The sequence below is a fragment of the Python bivittatus genome, unplaced genomic scaffold (assembly GCF_059951505.1).
Source record: "Python bivittatus isolate LINGU-HERP-01145 unplaced genomic scaffold, Pbiv_v1 ctg000850_np1212, whole genome shotgun sequence".
NCBI classification, from domain to species: Eukaryota; Metazoa; Chordata; class Lepidosauria; order Squamata; family Pythonidae; genus Python; species Python bivittatus.
The window spans coordinates 56,707,266-56,732,846 of NW_028277112.1; the positions used below are offsets into that span (position 1 = coordinate 56,707,266).

The 25,581-nt window shown below is 38.1% G+C and overlaps 1 protein-coding gene across 2 annotated transcripts; it reads right to left on the reverse strand.

The window, feature by feature from the left end:
• Window positions 1-314: 314 nt before the first annotated feature.
• On the reverse strand, window positions 315-25,398 carry LOC148213848 (uncharacterized). Of its 2 annotated transcripts, none has more exons than XM_088129798.1 (7): window positions 17,004-25,398; window positions 13,609-13,668; window positions 12,876-12,938; window positions 11,065-11,133; window positions 10,318-10,374; window positions 4,641-4,803; window positions 315-1,146 (listed from the first exon to the last, which is right to left on the reverse strand). In XM_088129798.1, exons 1-7 carry the CDS (start codon window positions 17,074-17,076, stop codon window positions 975-977), a joined length of 657 nt encoding a protein of 218 aa, XP_087985924.1. In that variant the 5' UTR covers window positions 17,077-25,398; the 3' UTR covers window positions 315-974. The 2 variants fall into 2 exon arrangements, with proteins under 2 accessions (XP_087985924.1, XP_087985925.1); XM_088129799.1 differs by lacking the exon at window positions 315-1,146 and adding an exon at window positions 1,157-1,473.
• Window positions 25,399-25,581: the final 183 nt, after the last annotated feature.

A 25,581-nucleotide genomic window follows, 5' to 3' on the forward strand; every position in this document is an offset into this window, starting at 1 on the left:
GATTAGTAAGGACCTTATTTAATCCTGAAACCAGCCTGTAAAAAAGAGGCAGGGAATTAGGATATGTATAAGGACATGTATGATGCAGAGGCAACAGCAGGGTGGGGTGGGGGTCAAAAAAGGTCAACGTGGTAGTTGCAACCATGCAATCAAAGCTCTGCCTCTTTTTCAAGGGAGGTCTTTGGAGAAAAAGACAAGAACTCCCCAGGTGGACTGATCAAAGTGTATCAGGAAGTTCAACCATACAGATGGAAGCTTTTGTTTTTTAAAAGGGGGAACCTTGGAAGAAGGGGTCCCTCAGTGGGATCAGATCAACTCCCCTCCAGGTCCATAACAAGAGTGGAGATAACATACTTTTAAAATATAAAATGGGCTTCCGTAGAACAAATTCACGTATCTGCCCCGTCTCTACTTCAGTAGGGCAGACGAAGGAAAATGTCTGAAATCCATGGTACATGACCTTAGTTGGCCTCAGAAGCTAAGCAGGTGCCCTGTTACAGGTGGCTTCCCTTTAGTTCAAATAATTGATTCAGTTTTTTTGTGGGAGGACTTCTTGAGAGAGAGAGAAAAAAGATGTTTAAACACAGTACTCAGCCATATGCCTTCAAACATCCAAAGAACAAACACGGCAACCACCCTGACTTCGTACAAAACATGTTTTTCTTTTTTTATTCCTTCAAACTGTTGTATTGTTCAATTGTTTTATCTATTTGTAAGCCCAGAATCATACCTATGAGAGGGGTGATTATATAAATTGGAACCATAAATAAATAAATGTACCAAAAAATAAAATAAAAATCAGATACATTTATTAAGATCACAACAATTGCTTTAGAAGTACACTGAATTACACTATTCTTTAAATAAAGCTCTATTTTACATTATATATAAAAGGACAATAAAAAAATTCCTTAAATTTAAAATATATATAGCTATATACTGCTTTCACTGGTTTTTACTTCCTTTCGATAGGTTCAGCTATTTTGGGGGGGTTCATGGAGTGGTATGTTTTCAAATCTGTCATGGGTGGCCTGTGATTCATCCGAAAACGATGATACCTCGTCCACAATTGTCATGATGGCGCTGGAGATTGTCATTTTGAATTCCTCTGCTTGTGTATTTGTGGTCTGACATTGATCCTGGGCCCTAGGATTGTAGAATAGCATGGGCAACAAGTACAGTTAATTTATAACATGATTTAATATCACCATAAAATACCTTAACTATGTATATGACCTTTTTAAAAGCCATCAGGTATGCACACATACCCACGCCCTTCTTAGTTATGCCTAAAGCAAAGACCAACATTGTTAAAAACAGGAAAGTGAGCAAAACCAATCTTAGGTCCATCACATCCCACTTCTGTATTCAGAGTTTCCTTGGTTTTTTTCCTATCTTCTAATTTTCATGTGATATTTATTTATTCATGCAATTGATGAGCTGCTCAGTTCCAAAAAGGCTCCAAAGGGGGACCTGCAAGAATACAAAAATAACAAAGGCCCCGAACCAATGACGACAATAAATCTTCCTGTCCATCCTTTAACACACCAAGTAAAATCAGTCAATAAGTACAATCATTGCCTCCTGCAGGGAGGGGCCCTGCCATACCATCAACCTTCCAAAGCTTTCCAGAAAACTAAGTCTAAACGGCTTTCCCAAATGCCAACTGACCTGACTTTGGGTGGGCCACTCTTCCAAGGGAGATGGGCAGTGACACAAACGTCACACGCTTGTGCCATTTCTTTTCTAATCTTTCTCCTAATACTGTATATGCATTTCCTTACAAGCCACTCCCCCTAATAGCTTCAATTTCTGTACATTAGTTTCCCAAACACAAGCCCCATTTAGGTGTTTGCTGGAATGATGCGTGTGGGAACAGCATTCGAGTCTCATGCATTCAGGCAGAAGGTGTGAAGGCCAATTGTGCTCATGGCCATTTGAACATGAGTCCACCTATCAAGTGATCCAGGAGGAGTGTGCTTTATTTGGATTAAGGGTCCCATGGAATGGTAAATTTTCATTCAGGCAAAAGTGCCTCAACTCATGAAGGTTAAAGGGCAGGGCTGTGTGTCTGGCCTCATTCTTTCTCTGTCTGAGTCAGTACCTGAATAGGAATACTAAAAGCCATTTTCTTAGGCCACAGTGAAAGAAATGGGGGAAAGCAGAATAATTGTCCTCTCTTCCAAAAGCCAATCTACCAGCATTGCCTTTAACTATCATCCAGATGTCATTCTGCCAGTGAGCAATGATGATGATGATGATGATGATGATGATGGAAGTACTGTAATATTACTATCACTAGCTCAAAGGAGGGACAAGCAAGTGCTATCTTTTCCTCTATTCTGTTTAGGTTTCAGCTGATTTTCATAAAAAGAACAATGACTACTGGGAACACTGGAGCCATTACATCACTCCATTAACTTATAGGAGGGCCATGGCACGATCTGCTTAATGTTAAGAACTGATGTTGATCTAAGCATTCATGGTGGGGGAAAGAGGGGCAAATGACAATACATGCCAGATGATATCATCATGCAAATGACATCATGACACATGTACTTAATTACATCTACATGATGACATCATCACCGTTTGCTTTGGATGCCATTGGGTGCCAGTATTTTCCTTTTCCCTCCCCATTTCTTTTTCCTTGTCCTTTTTAATTAAACTGTAACATGCTCAGGAGTGGAGAATATAAATTTATACAAGACAAATATTTACAAAGATATTTCATATATACTTTCCCCTATATGTAACTTTAGATATTTTATATATACTTCCCCATGTATGTATTTTTGTACATATTGGAAAATTGTCCTAAACTGAATATTTAAGTACAACTGCATTTGATTAACTTATTGATTTAACAAGTGTTTCTAATGTTAGCTCAGAGTCAAACTAATGAAATCAGCAGGACAAACTAGCCATGAAGCCATGAGTAACGCTAGTCCTAGTAATGTTGAAGGGACTGCTCTAAACGAAACTGAACCTTGATCCCACACAGTATTTTTTTAAATATTTGCTTTTTAGGGAGTAATTAACAATTATTCCTATAACCCACAGATGATCACAAAAGGCAATGGAAAGGGTCTGGAAAGTAACATTCAGTTAGTACAATAGGTTTTCTGTTATAAAGAGTCTTACAATATATTGCTATCAGACCTACACTGCAGTTCTGTGCAGACCTATAGTGAAGCCAACTGAACTCAGTGGGACCTTCTTCTGAGTAGTCACGTATAAGCGGATACCAACAGGTAACATACCTGTGTGCCTTTTACTGAACAAGTATGGTGGTTTATATATTAAGGAAGATATAATATACATACATATAAAATAATGAATTTCTCCTCTGGTCCTAATACAAGAACATCAGTGCTGTAACCTTATGCAAACTGACCTGAGAGACAGCTCCTTTGGGAATGCAATGGGACTAATATTGAAGTATAGATACGCTAGATTATACTGCATCCTCCCCAATGAAGTTTATTTGTGGGAAGCTCAAGGAAGTGCTTCATATAATTCTGAATTTTGTCAAAATTATAGTTTAAGGAAGGGCAGCTGTTTAAAGAATTAGTACAATGTCTCTATTTGCAGCCATTTGCTGCATTTGGTAAATAGAAGTGTGCACAGACCACAGACCATATCCTGCCAGAAGCCATCAGCCAAATGCTCTGCTTGTAACTTTCCAAACGCATCTAGATGGCAGCTGTTAGAAATATGATACTGGACAAATAGCTATACTAATTGGTGATGCTGGGAATTGTAGTTCACCATACTGAAAAGACTTCAGCCTGGGGCAGACTGCTCTTATTTAATACAAGAGGATGTTATAGCAACATGTTGCAAGGTCAGATGGTCCTCTTCAGATTCCTAATGATTTTACCAGGCCTTCTTTCAAGATCCTCAATTTCATTTTTTCCGTCCCATGTTTTCCATTCTTCTCACGCTCCTAATCATTAACAGGCCCTAATCAGACATAATTATTTATGGTTTTCTGTGTTTTTGGTTTGGTTCCCTTATATATTTATTTTCCCTTAAAGATATTTCTCCTACAAACCTGGAGGTTGCTCTGAATTTGCTAATGAACAAGAGAATTCCTGTTTCTCTCATGCTACTGAAATTTAGCATTTGGTTTCTCAATCAATCGGCCAACGATATTTGTAAACTGCTCCAGTCAAAAACAAATCCAGGTACTGAACAACAAAGAATAAAAAGTCAACATAAGAATACCCCTAACCATCATCATTGTATGGGCCAAAGACTTGCTGGAAGAAAATGGTTTTAAGGGCCTTCCAGAACGCAGAGAATGTTGGGGTCACAGGTATTTCCAAGGGACAGAGTATCTCATAAAGTGGGAGCTGCAACAAGAGTCTGGAATGTTCCTGATCGCTATGTGCCACCAAGCCAGACAAGTTACATGCTCAGATCTCGTTCATCTGTTTCATCTGCCTTCATGCTGTTGCCTGTGTTTGTACCTCTGGAAACCTGCTAATTCCTTCCTCCATCGCATGAATAGTGGCATATAGGACTCTACTATGATATTTACAGTATGTGGATCATGCTACACAAGAATGCATACTTGGAGAACAAATCTGCAGTTTACCCCTTCAGAATATGGGATATATGATGGGTAAATTTACCTGTTTTCTTTAGTACATTCATATATTCCAAAGGCAGAGCACCCGAGGAGAATTAATAAAACAATTAATGTTGCAATAGAGATGGGAAGCAGCATCTTTTCCTTGATTTCTTTTTTGTTGTGTAGCTGGAAACGTTTTTCAGCCTTATTTGCTTTGTCTGAAACTTAAGCATAATGGGGAAGATGAAGACATTTTATGAAATGAGTCAAGTGGACCTATTAATGCGAAAGGATTTCTTCTGCAAGAAAGTGTTTAGAAATTGAGTTCTAACAGTTTCAGCAGAACAGCTGAGAAAAACAAGGGTGGTCTTTTGCGAACTCAGGCACCTTAAGCAACATGCTACCGATGATGCGCATGCCATTATGCCATTGAAATCTATTGTCAGAGAATGAAATAATTACATGCTCTCTTTATTTAAAAACAAACAAACTAATCACAACCGCATAACTAACACTCCAGGCTAGTTTATTTTCCATAGGCTGGTTTTGTGTCTATAGAACAGGAGGAGGAGGAGGAGGAGGAGGAGAAGGAATACAGTGTGGAACTACTGAAATACTCATCTCCTTTTCTGGCCTGAAATTAGAACCACTAGAATCATTATACCATTTCTTGTATTTTATCTGTTATTGTGACTTACTAGCCCTGTGTCTGTACGTATATGTGTGAGTGTATGTATGATAAAGAGATCAGGAAAAATCTCTCCTAGCATATAATGAGTTTGTGTCAGTACACTGCATATACCTCTTGGTGGGATGTAGAAAACTATGTTGGTTTGCAGGATAATCTCTAGATTAGAGATTCCAGCCAGCACAAAATAGTGTGAATGTGTCTAAGATAAAACTGGGCTTTAGTTATGTTTGGAGCATATCGGCCCAAATGTACCAAAACAGACCGGTACTGTTCTTACTGTTAGCCACAAACGCTGCATATGACACAGGTGTGACCAAAACTGTCACCAAGTCAACGCCTTCTCAACATTACTAAAAAAGGTCATGTGAAAAACCCAACTGACCAAAGCCATGATGGACAGCAGAGGTCTGCAGGCCCATCAGTGACGACCACGGCAAATGACTTGGAAGGATAAACAGCATGAATTTACAAATGAAATGCAAGGAAAATAGATATGTGTCTGTGAAACTAAGAGAAGGAGAAAGATATAACAGATCCGAAAGAAGGTGATTTGACCTTATGGAGTAGAGTTGAGAAATACATTAAGGCAAGTGAAGATGTTTAATTTTAAATGAAATGGTTATAATGTATGTGTAATGGGCTATGAGAATAACCTTGGAGGTGGGGTGAAGCTTACATGGGGATTTGAAGATTAGATTATAAATGTAATGGGATATGTTTAGACAAAGAATTATTCCTACTTAATGTATTAAAAACTAGCACTTATGATAGCCTTATTATTCCTAAGACCAGAGATAGATTGGAAGTTATCTATTTTTCATATCTTTTTTCTTTTACTTTATCTCACTTTTTCTTTTCCTTTTCTTTATATTTTGTATTTCCAATTTTCTTTTTCATTTCTAACTTTTAAATTTGGAACTTTAAAATTTCAATAAAATATTATATATATATAAAAAAAGAATAACCTTGGGAGACAGGAGGAAGAGCCGCAGCTTAGACAATGATCTAATAAAAGAAATCTGAGTCCAAAGCAGGAATGGGACTGGAGAAAGCCTCTCAGAAGGGACCCCCGCCCCAGTTCTCTGGAAAGTAAAGGCAGGGGAGGGGGGCAGTGCTTTCAGACTTGCAAGATTCTGTTACTGTAACCTTGCAATAAAGGTAGTGTTAGTACTCATGGTTTTGGTTTCCTATCTGGACTACCTTGAGGGGCTGACAATATGACTTCTTATTAATCAGTGTCATCTATGATGTTGTAAGAATGTTGAAATCTACAGAGTGCCAATAGTGATATCATATGGTCCAGTGAATGATGATATTGGGAAAATCAGGGATGAGCTTTGAGAAAACTTGTGCAGCATTCCAAATGAATGTGATCCAGGGGAAAACATTAGCCAGTTTGTTGTAGTGGTGAAGGTGCTGGCCTAGAAAGCAGGAGACTGTGAGTTCTAGGTCTCCCTTAGGCATGAAAGCTGGCTGGGTGACTTTGGACCAGTCACTCTCTCTCAGCCCAACCCACCTCCCAGGGTTGTTGTTGTGGGCAGCATTGTGTACACTTCCTTGAGTTGTGCAAAATAAAGGCAGGATATTATTACCATGTGATTGGGCCATTTGGAAACTTCAGTAATGAATTAGAAGTGATTGGTGAGAATCTGCTTAGAAAAAAGATCTGTTTTGAATATGTGGCATAAGTCTATTGATGCTTGGCAAAGGAATGAATATAAATATGTAGCATAAGTCTATTGATGCTTGGCAAAGGAATGAATATAAATTGAAATGCATTATCAATTTGATTATTTATTATGAAAGGCTGTGGGGATTAGTGAAGAACCCAAGGGAGTTAAGATGTTCTGGATGTTGGCAGACCATTTTTGGTATGGTCAAGGGTGGATCTTAGGGAAGGGAAAGAAACAAGAGTGAAAGTAAAATGACTGCAGGAAAAGAAAATGTAGGTCTTAGATGAAAAAGTATTAGAATATAGATTAATTTCCCAACTAAATGAATGTAAGGAAAGAGGATATGGAAGCTGCTAGGAACAAAGTGAAAAGAATTATATTATAGACAGAGGAAGGTTTAGCATGAATGATATGAATATTTCAGCTTTGTACTTTGGATCTATCTGCAAAGTTGTGTTGATAGAGATTACATTGTCTTCTTGATAAGAGAAAAAAAGTGCATACAAACATTTGGATCCAATCTGTCAGTAATTAACTGCATTACAAATATATACACATTGATCAGAATAGGAATGAATGAATGAATGAATGAATGAATGAATGAATGAATGAATGAATGAATGAATGGAAATTGTTGACTCATTATAACATGACATCTGAGCCGATAGGAGTTTGAGCTGGTTGATCCTGAGGAAGTGGACAGGGCCCTGGTAGCTGTGAGCTTGGCCATCTGTGTTCTGGACCCAGGGCGCTCCTGATTGGTTAAAACCTTCTGGAAGGTGGCATGTGACTGGGTCCAAGTGGTGGTTAATACCTCTTTGTGGGATGGGGTGGTATTGCCTACCTTGAAGAAGGTGGTGGTGTGACTCCTTCTCAAGAGGCCATCCTTGGATTCAACCATGTTAGACAACTTTTGTCCAGTCTCCAACCTTCCCTTTTTTGAGAAGGTTGTTGAGAGGGCAGTTGACACTCCGTTTCAGATGAGTTGGATGAAGCTGATTACCTGGACCCTTTTCAGTCTGGATTCAGTCTGGGGTGCAATACTGAGATGGCATTAGTCATGCTTGTGGATGACCTCTGGAGGGCTCAGGATGGGGGTGATGCAACTGTCCTGGCTCTCCTGGCTCTCTCAGCAGCTTTCAGTACCACTGACCACAGTATCCTCCTGGATCAGCTGTGGGTGTTGGGGGCGGGAGGCACTGCTTTGCCGTGATTCCCCTTCCTACATGGCTGGTTGGTATTGCGTGGGGAGGGTGAGCCCTAGGCCCCTGCAGTGAGGGGTGCCTCAGGGCTCCATTCTCTCGCCTCTCCTCTTCAACATCTACATGAAACCACTGGGTGAGGTTATTCAATGGCACAGGGTAGGTATCATCAGTACACTGATGATACCCAGCTATACATCTCCACCCCTGGCTGGGCAAGTGATGCTGTTGTGGTACTGACCAAGTGCCTAGAGGCTGTGAGGGTCTGGATGGGCTATGAGGAACTGATTTTGATTCAACCCTGGGAACATGGAGTGGCTTTTGGTTTTGCCCCCCCCACCCCAGAGTCTGGTGATACGTCTTTTTTTACCCTGGATGGGGTTGTGCTTCTCTGGGCTGAGATGGTGCACAATTTAAGGGTCTTCCTGGACTCATGGTTCCCACTCAATGAGTAGGTGGCAGCTGTGGCTAGGGGGGCCCTTGCACAGATTCATCTTGTGTGTCAGTTGCACCCTTTCCTGGACTGGGAGGCCTTGCTCACAGTCACTCATGCTTTAGTCACTTCCTGTTTGGATTACTGAAATATGCTTTACATGGGGCTGCCCTTGAAGACCTCACCGAAGCTACAATTGGTCCAGAATGCAGCGTCGCACACAGTGCTGGGTGCTTCTAGGTTCACCCACATTACACCTCTGTTACACAAGCTGCACTGGCTCCCAGTTTCTTTCCAGGTGCAATTCAAGGTGCTGGTTATCACCTTTAAAGCCCTACCTGGCAGGGCTTATTTATTTGGACCAGGTTATTTGTGGGACTGCCACTCCCTGAGATGATCTGCCTGTTCTACCAGATCAGATAGAGTAAGCATACTCCAGGTCCCTTCCCTGAAATCTTGCCGTCTAGTGGGACCTTGGAAGCTTACCTTTTCCATGGCTGCTCCTACCTCATGGAACACCCCTCCCTGGTGATCCAGCAGCCCCTACCTTTTTAGCCTTCCAGAAGGCCATCAAGACCTGGCTTTTTACCCAGGTGCTGGGGTAGAGTGAGGGTGTTTGGGGTTGGTTGTTGGGGCATCCCAAAGGGATGACTGAGGCACCAGGATTGGGTTATGTTTTACAGTTTTATGTTTTTATGGTTTTTAAAGTTTGGGGTTTTAGTGTTGTTGTGAGCTGCCCAGAGTTGTGTTTTAAGATGGGTAGCCATACAAATATTTTAAACAAACAAACAAATAAGGCAAAAGGCCTGGCTATCTGAGGAACCACCACTCTCCCATTATTTCTGTCCACTGACAGAAGGAGCATACATTGTGTCTCATTCACTGAGCAATTTCACCTGATGGGACCTAGGAAGCGAAGCTTTCTCTGTTGCAGCATCTGCCTTTGGAATAGCATCCCCTCAGAGGTTCTAACTTCCCTGGCCCCGCAAGCCTTCAAACCACCTTTAAAAACCTGGCTTTTCCACCGAACTCTGGGATAGGTCGGTGGAGTGTCTGTTTGGTGTGTACTGCTTGTTTTGACTGAGACATGGCCTTCCCCTGTTATGTGAAGTTTCTTTTTTCTGCTTCATTTTTTTGCTTGCCACCCTGAGTCAAATCTGAACTGGGAAGGTCTTATAATCAAAATGGTAAATAAATTATAAAATAAACTTTTAGCTATAAAAATAATGTTATGAATTTATGGTGAAAACTGCTAGTTTTACCTATTTTACACGTCACTGCTTTATGAGGAAATACTGTCGTAATTGTGGGGTATCCTTTTCCTAATAGAAATAGCAAAGCATACATACACATTCTGAGTGTCAATGAAAACTAAATGTATCCCCCAAAAAGTGCCATTTGGATGTAATTTCTAGTGAGTCTCCATTTGTGCATAGATACATTTTATTGCTCTTAGAGATACTGTTGGGCATACGAGTGGGGTTGTAGAAATGTTAGATACCATGTCCTTCAGATGCCTAAAAAATCTGCTGTGAATGCCAAGGAATTGGAATGATTCTTAACGCTTCACAAGCAGTACTGATCTCTGACAATTCAGCTCAGATTCCTTGGAATTTAATATTTCTTTTCTAGCATCAAATATGGGCTTTACAGATTGCATCATCGTTGTGGCAAATAATTATACATGTAGTTAGATTCACATGACACTGAGTTTTAGCTATGCTAAATCATGTCCTTACGTGGTATTGGTTGAAAAAACAGGTTTCGAGGAATTTCGACATCATCATCCTGTAATCCTGTAATAAATATAAGTAAGCAATCCAATTAAAACCCCCAAAACAATCCACAATTATTTTCTAAAGAAAATAAATTACCTTTATTTTGGTTTATTTCTTATTTGGGCAATATTTTTGTGGGTTCTGGTCATATCTTTCATTTATATTTATGGGGCAACTCAAAAGGCATACTTGTAAGCCACTAACATCTCTGGGTTAGGTTTACATTTTGGGTCCTTTATATTTTCTGGCAGGTTTAAAATGCAAAAACTTGCAGAACCTTAATGTACCTATTGTGCATCTTTTTCCTACCATACATATATATGCACACCCAAATACAATCACTTGGCAACTTTGCCATCGGATTTTGGCTGCACAATTTCAGAGTCTTCCAGGCCCGTGGGCAGAAATTGTCCACCCCTGGTATCTCTAAGCATGGCCAAGATGCACTATTGTAAAACATACTTCAGGCATCACCTGCATTAAGAACGTAGCTAATTCAATCAAACTGTGAGTGTCTTATTACAAAGAAACTCAGAAGTGTCGATACAATATCCACCTCTTGTTCTATATGGCACTTTTACTCAAATGTTACCCAAACACCTTGACTCTGATGTATCTCTGCTGCTGGGAAAATGCTGGTGAAAATGCTAGTAACAAGACTTGTCATTAGATCTATAACAAGCATCATTCATCTTGACAAAATTGTACCTGCCACTGGGATTTCCATGGGGGGCTCTTTTACATCCACACTGGGATAGCGAGGGCCAAATTTCATTTCTAAAATTCAAAACCAAAAGGTCAGAACAAGCCTTTAGAGAGAAGGATGCTGCATGAAAATCAGTTGGAAAGGAAAGCTGAGCTACATTTGTGATAGGTTTAGTTGAATCAGCATCATTTGCCACAACTTCTTTCCTCCCTCTCTCCCTCCCTGGCTGCATTTTAGCCAAGACCCAGAAGCACTAAACAACAATAATTAATACAACAGAAATGAAACATATCAAGATTGTAAAAAGAATGAAGAAAAATGTACAACTATCTGGATTTTAAGTGTAAAGGATGAGGAAGGTATTATTCTTCTGTCTTTGTCCCCTGGGAGAGTTAATTATTTAAAAGTTCACAGGAAGACCCATTCTAGCAAGAATTCCCCAGCAGGATCATTAGGACCAGTCATACCCTGGTTTTGTTTAGATAAGGGTTCCTCAACCTTGGCAACTTTAAGACGGGTGGACTTCAACTTCCAGAATTCCCCAGCCAGGAAATCGAAGTCCACCCATCTTAAAGTTGCCAAGGTTGAGGAACCCTAGTCTAGATGGTAAGTTCTTAGCTCGTGCAGCAAGGACTTTTTACTTCAGCCTTGAAAATTATCTTTGGTTGAATCATAAATGTGAATGATAGGCATTACATCAGCTATGCCACTGTATAAAAATAATTAAATAGAAACGGCTTTTGTGGAAAACCAATAACAAAATCTTCTAATTCAGGCCTCTCCATATAGGCTTCACTTCCCAGATGCCTGTGCCATTGTAAAACTAGAATCACCAGTTCTTTTTGTTTTGAGTCTTTAATAAAGTCCTTGCCAAACAAAGGCCAGAAAGCTTGCTGAAAATATGCCTGCTTGGCCATTATGATCCCTACGGAGTTTAAGAGAACAGAGTCCAAAGCTTGTTCTTGTCCAAGCCCCAGTTTTTAAACTGTGGCCCCAGCCTGTCACTCACAAACCCAGTGGGCTGCTCTGACTCTACAGCAAGAGTTTTCAAAATTTTTCAGGCCGTGGATCCTGTTAAGCATTTTCTTGAGTTAAAAAAAATATATCCTGGAACTCCTGATCAAGGTGCAAAGCTCTAGTGACAGAAAATTGGCTGCATTTGAACGAACGTCTTGGTTTTGACTTTGATCTCCCATTTTGAATGAAAACTGAAGGCTGTGCAGACATTCTAATAGCCCCGAAGTAAAAAAACCTCCTTTGGGTGTAGTAATTTTCTGAATTTTTGTCTTTTTTTTTTAAAAAAAGGGAAGCAATTTAAACCTGCACCTGCAGACTGAAATGACATAATCCATTCTATAAGGTCAGGACTCTTTCACTTGATCATTATATTCTTCTGCATAAGTACAGTAGACCAAACTTTTTCTTGTTCTTATTGACAGACTCAAGGAACTTAACCTAACATTTTAATAAGATTAAATTATAGAATGTCATGTTTTAAATATGGAATCGATAAAAAGAACATGTAGCATTAGATAGATGTTCAGATTGGGCAACCTCACCAGAGCTTTCTCTCTCGTGTCAAATTCTCATCTTTTTTCCCATGATTTAAAATGGCTCTAGAGCTTCCCCAAAACTAAAAACCTAATCAGCCAGATGGAACATTCTGATGTCTACAGGATGGACATTCTGGTTCTGTTGCTGGAGACGTATCTCATTATTTTCCAAGCAGCAGTATCTTGGCATTACATTGTCTAGCTCATTATAGCAGCTTCTGTTGTATGACTTGTACAGATGTCCCCTTAGAAAATCTTACCTGTAGTCTGGTATGTGGTTTGTCTCTCTTGGGGTTGTTCAACACCAAGCACCTTCACTGCCACTGCAAAATAACATGTGTTTCTTTAGTAACCCAGTCTACCTATAGCTTATATATCAACCAACTTGATATTTTAAAGTTTTTTTTTAATTGATACTTGAACATTTCAGATTTACAACACTTGCAAGATTCAGATACCACAATATTTGTGACACCTTAGATAGTATGTTAGTTGTTCCAGATTTGATAAAATTGTGATTCAGCCCTCTTTGTATTTAAAATTCTAATTGTATTTGTGACTTGGTTCAACTATAGCTATAGACCATATCTTTGAATGTCAGCTTCCAACTGTTAATTATCTAAACATTTCCATTGTTGACTATTATAGATTTAGCAGCTAGATGAAAAATATAAGTAAGTAATATAATGAGAAGTAAAAAAATAGAATGAGAAAACGAATAACCTAGAACACATCGCAGCCAATACTCTGATAAGCAGGAAACAGAACCAGGTAAAGCATCAGAGAAGAAACAATACTCTGATCAAGGAACCATCAAGAAGGAAGCCATGCCCCCACCAAGAATGGCAGGGCAAGCTGCTGTATATCAACAGCCAGCAAATCTCAATCCGCCTTGCACTGACGATGTTACCAAGCCTGGCATCTATCTAGCTTGTTATGATCGCTTTTGTTGCATGACTTGTACAGATGTGATAGCCCCTTAGTAAATCTCACCTTTTGAAATGTGGTATGTGGTTTGTGTCTCTTGGGGTTGTTTGACACCAAGCTCCTCCACTGCAAGATAACATGTGTTTCTTTAGTAGACATATAGCTTATTTAATAAAATACAACAAAGAGAAAAATATAAAACAAATAGCAAAAGGAAAAGGAAGGAAAAAACCCAAAGCAATAGAATAATAATAAGAAAAAATGTATATATACGGTTTTCTCATTCTTGTGTACAGTATGTGTATATGGAATTTTACACAACAGTTTCAATAAAGGGTAGTTGGCCATATTTCATTGTTAATTGTCCCTATACAGTATAATCTATGCCTGTTAAACTGCTCAATCATATGTTAAAAGTAACATCAGATCCGCAATCTGCTAAAGAATAGGGGGCCATAAGTTTATTTTTCTAATACTGAAAGACTAGTCTTTTAGCTATAAAAAAGGCATGGAGAAACCATTTCCATTGTCCAGCTGTCAATTTCCATTTAATAGGTATGCAGTTCAAGTTATCCAAGTGTTTTTATGTTCTGGGAAGAAGTAATTAGACATATTAACTTGACTTGGAAATAAGGTTTAGTATTTATGGATGTCCATATATCAACCCATTTCATCAACCTTCTATTGTGTATTTGGGTATCATGAATACAGAATCATGGATAAATATTCAAAGACAAATGAATGGATATGGAGGCTGCTTGGAACGAAGTAAAAAGAATTATATTAGAGAGTACTGCAGAAGTGCATGAGTCTTGTTAACAGGGTCAGGTTTTGGATATTGACCGTCAAAAGGGTGTAGGTTCTGTCACCACAAACTATCTAATGAACATTAGGTGAGATATCAAAGAACCTTCTCCCAAGCCAGTTTAAATAAACTACTGTATTGGAGGGAATATATCATGAAATCCTGAGAGCAGAGCAAGATGACCATGTAGATCAAAGGTAGTAGAAACAGTAGATGACATGCTGCTTCAGTATCCATTCTGCAGAGAGCTTCAAAATAATTTCATACAACTGTTCACTGCTACATCCTCTGCATAATGTGATGGGTATATATAACCTTTTTATTTGATATCTACTTTCCAATGATCCAGATACCATGATTCAAGTGTGGCCCAAAGGCCCTTATGATTTTTTTTTCCCTGAAGAATCTTGGGATTTCACAGCTGCTGAGAAGTTTGCTCAGTGTTTCACATTAACTGAACATGTGCTTCAGACCATATCCCCAAATCTTCTGCTATGCAGTATCTCCCATGGCAGATGCAGGAGTTTCTCAGTCTGGGTCCTTATACAGAAAGGATTAACTTTTGGTGGCCTGATTCATTACAAGGAAGCGTGAAGATGACCTTAGAGGAACTACACAATGGCAGTTACAAAAACATGATTTAATCCCAGGATAAGAAGAAAACATTAGGAAGAAACTTAAACTGACTCTGCCTTAACTCTTTTAAGCTACAGGGTGGCCAAAAGGGCAAAGATGTGGGGCAGAGATAGGCAGGTGGGGGGAGTTGCAGAGCCCCTGTGGTTGTAAGTGTGGGCAGGCTTCCAAGTGCCCAAATTTTGATGACATGACTGCAGGGGTGCTGCAATGGCCGTAACCTCAGGCATGGGTCATAAGTCCATTTTTTCAGTACCGTCGTAATTTCGAACGGTTGCTGAACGAATGGTCATTAAATGAGAACTACCTGTATTGTAGAGGCAGGGCTGAGCCTGTAAGGTAAAATGTTGAAGATTTCAATCCCTGTCTTCCAAAAATCTTGTGGGTCTACACACTCCTGCCTTAATATATGGCTTGCTAGTTCTTGCTGCCATCACCTATCTTCTAGGGATCACCTCACCTGGTGTAACCCAACTAGCACTTGTATGTGAAGGAGACAGAGTTCCCATGCCTTTGTTATGTTCTGATAAATTAAAAGGGAAAAAATGAGGAAAAATTAAATAAATTCTACAGAACTACCTTCTGACTGTCTAGTGTTGTTTTGTGGCTAGAAGAATCCCTCAGGACTAATAAAATCATGCTTCATTTTAAAAAAAGGAAAAAGAGAAAATAAAAATCCCTTTTTAAGCTGCAAATAATCACAGGGAAGTCATTCAAAGACAACTGGACATAAAAATATAGCACTGTTTAACGCACTGACAGTATTTTTAAAAGGACCTAAAGGAAAACATAAAGCTCTGTGAACTGCAATGGTTGCCAGTTTGCTTTCAGGTTCAATTCAAGGAGCTGGTAATGATTTATAAAGCCCTATAGGTGTGGGACCGGGTTATACGAGGGACCGCCTGTCTCTAGTTACATCTACCCGTCTCATCAGCACTGACAGGAGAAGCATGTTACGGGTCCCATCTGCAAAAGAATGTCATCTTGTGGGATCCAGTAAGACTCTTTTCTGCTGTGGCACCTGCCCTGAAGAACATTATTCCCCCCCCCCCACACAAGACCTTAGATTGGCCCCAACCCCCTTAGCCAGTGTTGTCCAAACTTGGCCACTTTAAGATGAGTGGACTTCAACTCCTAGAATTCCCCAGCCAGCCATGCTGGCTGGGGAATTCTGGGAGTTGAAGTCCACTCATCTTAAAGTGGCCAAGTTTGGACAACACTGCCCTTAGCCTTTAGGAAGGCCCTGAAGCCATGGCTCTGCCGCCATGTCTGGAGTTCTGGAAATGGTCGGGAGCTCTTGCAATGGCTCTGTTGAGCAGACGTGGGATAGGTTCAGCTGCTGATCGTCATTTTCTGTTTTTTAAATTGATTGTAGACAGTTTTTATATGCTTGTACTGTATATTGGTTTTAAACTAGTTTTTATTGGATTGTTTTTATCAGTTATGAGCTGCCCAGCGTCACTTAGATGAAATGACTAAGCTTATATGGAGACCATAAATACTAGAAGCACACTAGAGTATTAGACTTAAAATACATAGTCAAAATAATAAGCTTACACAATATTCCTAGCTAAATTTGCTACCTATTTCTTTGGATGACTTAATATGTGAAATAAAATTCCTCTGCTTGTTTCCATAGACTTTTCTAGTTTCCTGTAAATTATCACCTTTTTATCAGAGACTCAGGAACAATGTTCATTAACCTCAGTACCCAACTTCTGGCATGTCCCCTTCTTCTCCAAGAGCTACCTGCCCTTTCCAAAAGAACAAATATCTTTTACTCAGAGAAGGAGGTTTGGGGAATTGGTCTACTGCTCTCTGCTACAGGAAGCATCTCTCCCTCAGGAAGCTGTTGGCTAGAGAAATCTAAGAGGATGATATTGGAAATGTCAACTTCTGTAGCCTGGTAAGGGAACTACATTCAGAACAGTACAAAATATGGTTTATAGGGCTGATGGGGAGCTTGATGATTAAATCACATGGCTTATGCAAGGAAATAACAGCTGCAGCATCAATTACTTACAATAGTCCCGCAAGATCTTCAAGCTTTGTTTTAGCCTCCGAGTATCCTTATTTTTCTTCGCTACTGAATTCATGAATGGGATTCCTAAAGAAAAGAAAAGAAAAGAAAAGAAAAGAAAAGAAAAGAAAAGAAAAGAAAAGAAAAGAAAAGAAAAGAAAAGAAAAGAAGGAAAATCCACCAAAGAGACAGCTGAGTAAGAACAACTGAAGGTATTATTACTGCAATTGCTAAATAGCTTAGATTTAGAGTGAGAGAGATGAATGAATAGCAGGGCTGGAGGATGGTAAGTGTTACATTCAATTAGTGTTGCAGCCCTAATCCAAGAGCCAATTTATACCTGCTATCGAGTTGAGCAGAAACGTCTTAGGAGAATAGGGGGCCACCTCTCTTGCTTGGAAGAGGAGTTTTTGTGCGTGTGTCAACTCTGTTGTGATCAAAGGGTTCAAGTGGCCACACAAAACTCCTGCTGAGCTGTCAGTTCACTTCAAAAGCATTTCTCTGTGCTCACGGCCCTACTTTGAGTCTAACAAGCCAGCATGGTCAAACGGCAAAATCACGGGAAAGTGTGAAATGTCTTTCTGGCCAAGTTGTTTCTTTAATGGTATACTTTAAAAAACACAATTGTTAGCCATTGTATAGTTGTGGTTAAAGTGTTTAACTAGAAACAGGGAAGCCTTGGTTGAAATCTACCCTCAGTCATGGAAGCTCATTCATTTGGGGCCATTAACTTACTTTCAGTTCAATCTACCTCACAGGTTATTGTGGGGAAAAATTGGAAAAAGGAGGTACATATGCCACCTTAAGATCTTGGAGGAAAGGTACAATATAAATCTAGCAAATAAACATCATTATTATTTCAGAATAAATTTATATTCCTAAAGAAGACAGGTAGGTTTCACAGATCTGTACCTTCAGAAGCTGCTTCTACACATATTAGGAAATACAAAAACATGTAAGATGAGGGATCCATGGTTAATACCAAAGGAAGTACCCAACTTCACAAGAAACTGGGTGAGTTTTACTGTATTTTCCCCCAGAACCTTTTGTGTCACTTTCTATGACATCACTATGGTTTCAGAGTCACAGTGAACCAGCTGGAGATGAATGAAAGACTGGTTATTTGCTCACTTAACTTTAAAGATTCTTTTTGTTACCAGTGGACCTAGTTTTAAAATAACACCATGTCAACATAGCTTGGGATCTTAAAGTGATTGTGTAAACACCTAGCTGTGCAAGTAATATGAAAGGTTCAGTTCTGAAAGAGTGATTTGGATGAACAACACAATCATATCTTTAGATTGGTGTGTTTCATTATTCTTACCATCGTTTGCATGGTCAGAATTGGTTGTCATAATGATGCTACCTCTACCCTGTTTTCCAGCCGAAGATTGGTTTATGGGCCACACAAAATTCTCCAAATTCAGTTAGGGATTGTATATACTGTTCTGATATAAAGCAAGGCATAAATGACTGTATTTGGTATTTCTGAAACCACCTCAGAGATCTTCACGCTGGTCTGAAGATTTAATTACAAAGGCATACTATTTTTAATTAAACCTGAGTCTTGAAAATGAACCTTTTATCCTATTGCTACACTTTGCGGGCAACACAAATGCTTAACGCTCCAAAATAGAAGACGGGAGGTGCTAACGTTTCCAGGTTTTCCAGAATTGGAGACAGAAAAGACAGGAGAAAAAAATTATTTAAAAGGATGGCAATAAAAGCTGGAAATAATGTGGGAGGCAATTCCACTGTAATCCATGGGACATAATTTGTAATATTTGTAATACTACAAGTAATTTTTCTTTGTTCTATGTATTATATTACATAGATGACATATGACAAAGAGGCTGGATTTAAAACTTGCCAATCTACCTTCCATAGTTTTAATTTTCCTGATTTTAAATAATACTATTGGGCATATTTGCTAACTTCAACAATATATTGAAATGAAAATGACATTATTTACAATTGTGGACTCAAGTGTTACTATTTGCCACCCCTGAGATTCAGAAAAGTTACTGATTCTATGGAAGGCATTTTGGGAAGAAAATTTGATTTTGGTTCTTGAGAGAAATTGACATTTTGGAGTAATTCCTATTTAAAAGTGGCTAGTTAAACTTTGTTTTGAAAAACAGGTTGAAATGGAATTATCAGTGAATCTGTAAAGAAGTTTTTAAAAATTAAAATTTAAAATACGTTGCTAAAGTTGCCAAATATGTCTACATACAACGAAAACTTGTACAGTATTCAAATTCAACTCCATGTATTCCTGAGATAGTGCCGATTTGTCTTATTAAATATTCTGGAGTTCCAACATCACATTAAAAATTAAAGGAGATAAAGGACATTCTTGATGTGTCCTGCATCACAGTTTGATTACAGTGGAAATAACCCCATTTGTAATTGCCCAATTAGTGGGATTAGAAGGCTAAATTGTTACATATTAAATCTGCAGGAAATCTGAATGGCTTCATCACTTGGACCAGAAACATAATGTGCACCATATCAAAGGTGTTTGGTTTATCTAACAATACCAAAATAGCTGTTTCATGTTTTATCAGTATACAGAGCTAATATGTTAACTTAAAGTCTAAATATTATCTCATGGTTGACACCTTTTCATAAAAAGAGATTGTGCTGGATGAATTATTGAGGGTGGCACTTTCTACAATCTTTTTGTAAAACAACTATTAAAATGTTAGCATCTCATACAATATTAGCTTTCAAAATGAGTTATATAACCTTCATAATATGAAGCTGGCAGGGGCTCTTTGTCATGAATTTTCTGATATCTCTAAGCTTCTCTCTCCTTAATTTTTTTTTAATTACTCTGTAATTAGTGCATTTGGCCCTAGCACTTTTTTTGGATTTTGTCATATTGATAGTGCCAAGTATTTCTTCAAAATTTAAGGTGCAGTTAAATCACTTAACTGAGCAACTGAGATTTCTGGAAGATTTATTTAAAGAGACACCTGTCTGTCCACTATCAATATTTGTAGAATATAAATCTTTCTAAAACTTGGAAAATTTAGAATTCATTAATTAATTACCCCCAGCATCTCTACAGTGGATATCATACTTATTTCAATTGTTTCAAACAAAAGCAAATAATTTCCTGTGTTCCCAATACACCTGCTTCATGTATTTTATAGAAATACATATAATTATTCAATGCATACTTGATTAATTGATCTGGAAGTGTGACAAGCATCTGCAGTCTAGTGATTCTTTTAACTTTCTTTTGTAACTTTCTATAATGTGATTCTCACTTTTTTTTCCTGCCAGGAAGTACAGGCTATTATTTGACCACGTAGAAATGGTTTAAATGTATACCAAACAATTTCCAAATTAGTTGACTCTTTACTTATTGGAGGTGAGGGGAACATGTCTATATTAATTAAAAAATTGAGAGTCTTCTGCCAAAGAAGTGTTAAAACACCACCTCCCACTAGTTGGAATACTCATCAATGATATTTCTTCATGATCAGCTATTGTAACTGAACAAATATCATATTTCTCAGCTAAATTGACCATTCAGTAATTATCAATTATCAGTAACCTGAACATTTGCCACCTGGAATAGATGAAAAAGTATAGTTTTGCATATTTGGATTAAACTTTTCCATTTTTCTACTGTTAAATTTCTGTATATCCTGGGAGCCTCTGAAAATTTCCATTATAAATTTATTGTTTAAATTTATTGAAATTCCAACAATAAATTTAACAAGTTTAACCAGTTTCAATCAATTTGAATTCAAATTGATTGAAACTGATAACTAGACAAGTTCCAAATTGTTATTTATCATCAAGGCTGGTACTTACTGAAATAAACTAAAAGTGTGTAAAAATTCAATAGCCCATATTGGGGTAGGTGACAAATGAAAATGTTGCCCACATGTATTTATGTTCAATGGGCTTAACACAATTTTATTGAAACATGAATTGAGACAATCTCTACCAGAGGGTAAATGGCAGTAATAAAAAAGAGAGATGAGGGGGATCTCACTACTTCTCCAAAACAATCAATCTAAATTCTTTAGTATTTATTTTTCTTTTGTTTTAAAAAATGTATACCAAGACAAAATATTTTCTCTTACAAATCAAAATTATTCATGATTATTGTTATGTCAGGATAATTAACAATCAAAGCAATCCCCCCCCCACTAGCTGTCATAAAGATATTCTAAGACTGAAATTACACTGTCCCCAAAACTCACCTCAAAAAGAAAATACTACTCCAGGCTATCAAACACTTTGCATGCATCTAAACAGAAAATTGTTGCAGGTAATTTTGCTGTGTGAAAACCTGTCAATTGCTGTGAAATTATGAAGTGTATTCAGAATATTGTTTAATCTCCATATTTCCACCAGGAGATGCTTTATCTCAGTCAAAATACAGTCAATGTAAATTTCAAGAACAGCTGAAAAGTAGCCACCAAAACTTCTACACATTCAAGTAGATTGTTATAGAACTGGCCCCTCTTATGTCTGGGAGAACTGGAAATAAGCCATGACCCAAAATTCTTTACTTAAAGTATAAAATGATGGTTGCACAACAACTTAAAATTGGTAACACTTTGGAAACTGCTCCCTTTTACAGTAAGCTCAATATTATTCCTACAATAGTAGCTGATGCTACTATTTTCCCTTAAAATGATCAGCTGAAGCCTTTCAAGATTTTGAAGGCAGGCAGAAAACATGTTAGAATCCACTATGTAACATGTAAGAAAAGGATGGAGAAGATACAAACATGAACAACACTCAAATGGCCAATTCTGATTTGTATACTTCCTGACATAATTATTAATTGTAAGAATGCCTTACACCTTCCCAAATTTTATTTATTTATTTACATGTCACATTTATATCGCTGCCCATCTCACACAAAGTGACTCTGGGCAGTGTACAACAATGAATGAATGAATGAATGAAACAAACAAACAATTGCTTACAACTTATTTTCATTCCCAAACATGCATCTTGAGTGTATACAGGTAGTCCCCAGTTTAAGAACAAGTTCCATTCCCAAGGTCTGTCCTTAAGTCTAATTTGTATGTAAGCCAGAACAGTATTATTTATTGTATAATACTGAATAAATAGTATTGTGAACTCAAAGCATTGTGTATTTAACTTGAATTTTACTACAATAGGCTCCGTTCTTAACTATGGGTCGTCTGTAACCTGGGCATTCTTAACCTGGGGACCACCTATATTAGTACTGTATATACCTCCTAGTTGTTGTAATACAGGCAAATATATGTTGGTTTGCAAGGTAGCCCTTAGATTGGAAAGCCTAACAGTGTTGGTATAGTTGTGGTCAAAGTGGGCACTGGTTGTGCTAGTGGCACAGTGGCCATAATGTGCCCACTGACTGGTACGATCCTCATTAATGAAAGTATAGGCTTAATTAGGAATAAAATAACTAAAATACATATCAGAAAGAAGAAACTGATGTTATCTAGGTTGTTGTGGTTGCATATGAAACTGGGAATCCAAAGGTTGTTGACAGTTGTATGTTTCAGAGGATGCTGATGTTGCAAAACCCAGAGGTGAGTTCTGGGGAAAACTGTACAACATATGAATGAATGTGATCCAGGAGAAAAAAAGTTATCCTGCTACGTGACAAGAATGGATGGATGGGAACATGATGAAAGAGCACAGTAAAACTGATGAGGCCACTCAGTGACCTAAGAATAAGCAAGAATGGTGATTGGTAAGTATCTGCTTTAAAAAAAAAAGTTTGTTTCCAATATGTGGTTTGAGCATAAGTCTAATGTATGAATGAATATAAATCTAAAAGCATGATTGAGAAAGAATTAGAATTCATACTGATTTTCCAAATGAATGAATAGAAAGTAAACATAAATGAAAAGAGGATATGGAAGCTATGTGGAACAGAGGGAAAAGAATTATGTTAGACAGTGCTACAAAAATAGGTGGACTTATGCTAACTGAATATTAAAAAGGATGCTTGGTAGAATAATGAAATGAAAAATGTTGTGATGAAGGAAAATTCAAACATAAGAGAATGACTACTGCAAAAAATACAATGTATCATACAATGTGTTCAGAAGGAAAAGACAGTTGCATAGAACAAGTCAATGAGAGCAAGGAACAGTTAAGATTAAAAGGGCCCCCCAAAAGTAGGATTTTAAAACTTTCTAGGCAGATAGGATGACTTTACTTCTTACAATAACAATTAGAGATAAAAGATTTAAACAGATGCCATTATTACAAACATTTTATGTTTAAGTTAATTATACTAAAACTAAGTCGGATTATTTTTTCAATGAAGCAGTAAAGCACAAATATACTTTTGATTAACATATTCATTGTATGCTTCCTGATGACGTAAATCTACAGTACACTTGAATGGACTGAAATAAATTTTTTTAGCTCTACATCTATATGCACCATAGGATATTATCTAGCAATGCTGGCACAAAATATTTATTCATAGAAACCATCATCCTTGTGCATAGAGTTAAATATGCTGCTTTCATACTTCAATCCTGCTTGCAGAAACTGCTGAGGAATTCATTATGACATCATTCAGCTGTATTCTTTGCACTGCTTGTACTAGTTCTATCACTCTGTTGATCTAGTTACAATATTATAAATTTAATTTATAATAATTATTTGAATTATTTAATTAAATATGTTTAATTATTTGTTAACATGTAGAATCTGCTCAATGACTATAATAAAAAAAAAAAAACTACTTAGTTTAGCACATGCCATCTTCTGGTGGGGCCAAGGGTCACATTTGGATTTTAGAATAAAATGTCAAATGTTAACTTCAACAGGTTGGTAGAATCAGAATGAAACCTAAACAATTGACTTTGAATTAAAATTTAAATGTTAAAGAATTGATCAAAGAACCTATTACTTCTCCTATATTTCATACTTTTTACATTCGACAGCAGTTTTTAAGACTCTGGAGGCAATATTAGACTCATTAGCATATGCAACAAACAAATGGATGTAAATAAATAACCATCCAGAGATTTGGGGGGCCACATACAGTTGAGGGACTTCAGATTATCCACCTATGCTACACAACTGTGAGTTAAGTTCTCTGGCCTCTTGTTCCTTTTTTGCTCACCCTTAGTGTTAAAATCTCATTTGTTTATTTTAAATAAATAAACCAACATCCCCCCAAATCCTTCTCAGCTCCCTAAAACAACACCCTCCGGTACATAAGCAATATTGTTGGGCTCCAGCTTCACCCTATCCCAAGCTAGCTTTTTAAGGCCTTCCGAAAGGCTGTAAGGCTGGGGTCCAAAAAGTTTTTGCCCACCATGGGCATAATCAACTGGTGTGATATCCTTGTTGTGATTAGGGCACGGGTACATAAATTTACAGAAGTGTAACTGCCAACCATTGATTGATAGCCCTAATCCATTTGGTGGGAAAAACACACAAGACAGCTGAAATAAGCAGACATAATCAACTGGTACACAAGGCTCACTGGCAGGCAAAAACATTGTGGTGGGCACAAAAGAAACAAGAGTCCTCCTAGATCTTACACTTTTGCAGATCTTGTATCAGATGCAACCAAAAGTTCAAATCTAATTATTTCACTTGCGGCTGGAGTTCTTTTAAGGACTGAATGGATTATTGTGGATGAGCTAAACTGGAGCTACGTGCCCTTCCTGGGAATATCACTTAAGTACTGTAGTTTGCCTTTGCCTCATCTTCAGCCAAGTGATCAATTCCAGCCCCGCTCGGCTTCTGAGGTTAACCCGTGTCATTTATGGGCATGGTGACCATATTTTCTTGGAAAAAATAAAGGACATATCTGAAAAAGGGGCAAATCTGAAAGAGGTTCATAAGGATAATTTTTTAAATTGTTTACATTTATAACTTTGCTTTACAAAGAAAAATTCCAGAGAAAAACTTTACAAAGATGCACATTCTAATTAAGGACAACTTTCTGAAATAAAGGACTGTCCTTCATAATGAAGGGTGTATGGTCATTGTACTTATGGGCTACTATTTGCTGAGCAATTGTCAAGATGTAATTTCTTTAGTATCTGGACAACCCTTATCCTCATTAAACATTTATTTTTATGAAGTTGCAAGTCGTTCTTCAGCAGAGCTTGCTATAGTTTACAAAAGGAAAATCTCCAGGCCCTAGTAGCTACTATAACGAAACAGAGGTAACAGCCTGAAAAATAACGTTCGCTGGACTAACTTCCGTTACTTAACTATGATATGGAGAAACGTAAATTAAGAAAAGAAATCCGAATTAGGGGTTAAGAAGAAACAGGCAGCCCACAAAACTAGTTTCATCTAGCACGTCACTGCGACCTTCCCACCGCCCGCGGATTCGCTGCTGGCAAAACCGACGCTTCTTGCGGTTACTCCCGCTTTGAACCCAACGAGGATGCTTCGGGGTCCTCCCAATCTCTCAGGCCCCGCCCTCCGCTTGTGTTCTCGCGTGGGAGCTCGTTAGCTCTTGGCCCTCATTGGTAGCCCATCCCAAACGCCTGAGTAGTTAGCGGCGGGTTCGATTTCTGGCAAGGCATGAATCAGGCAATGTGCTAAACAGCCTTGAGTTGAACAGTGCGGG

Bases quoted from the DNA above. Each gene is read 5' to 3' on its own strand.
- LOC148213848 (XM_088129798.1), bottom strand. From the start codon at position 17,076: ATGAATTCAGTAGCGAAGAAAAATAAGGATACTCGGAGGCTAAAACAA. The intron at 13,669-17,003 runs GTAAGTAATTGA...GTTATCTTGCAG, and splicing joins GAAGATCTTGCGGGACTATT to TGGAGGAGCTTGGTGTCAAA. The intron at 10,375-11,064 runs GTACAATTTTGT...TATTTATTACAG, and splicing joins CATGGAAATCCCAGTGGCAG to GATTACAGGATGATGATGTC.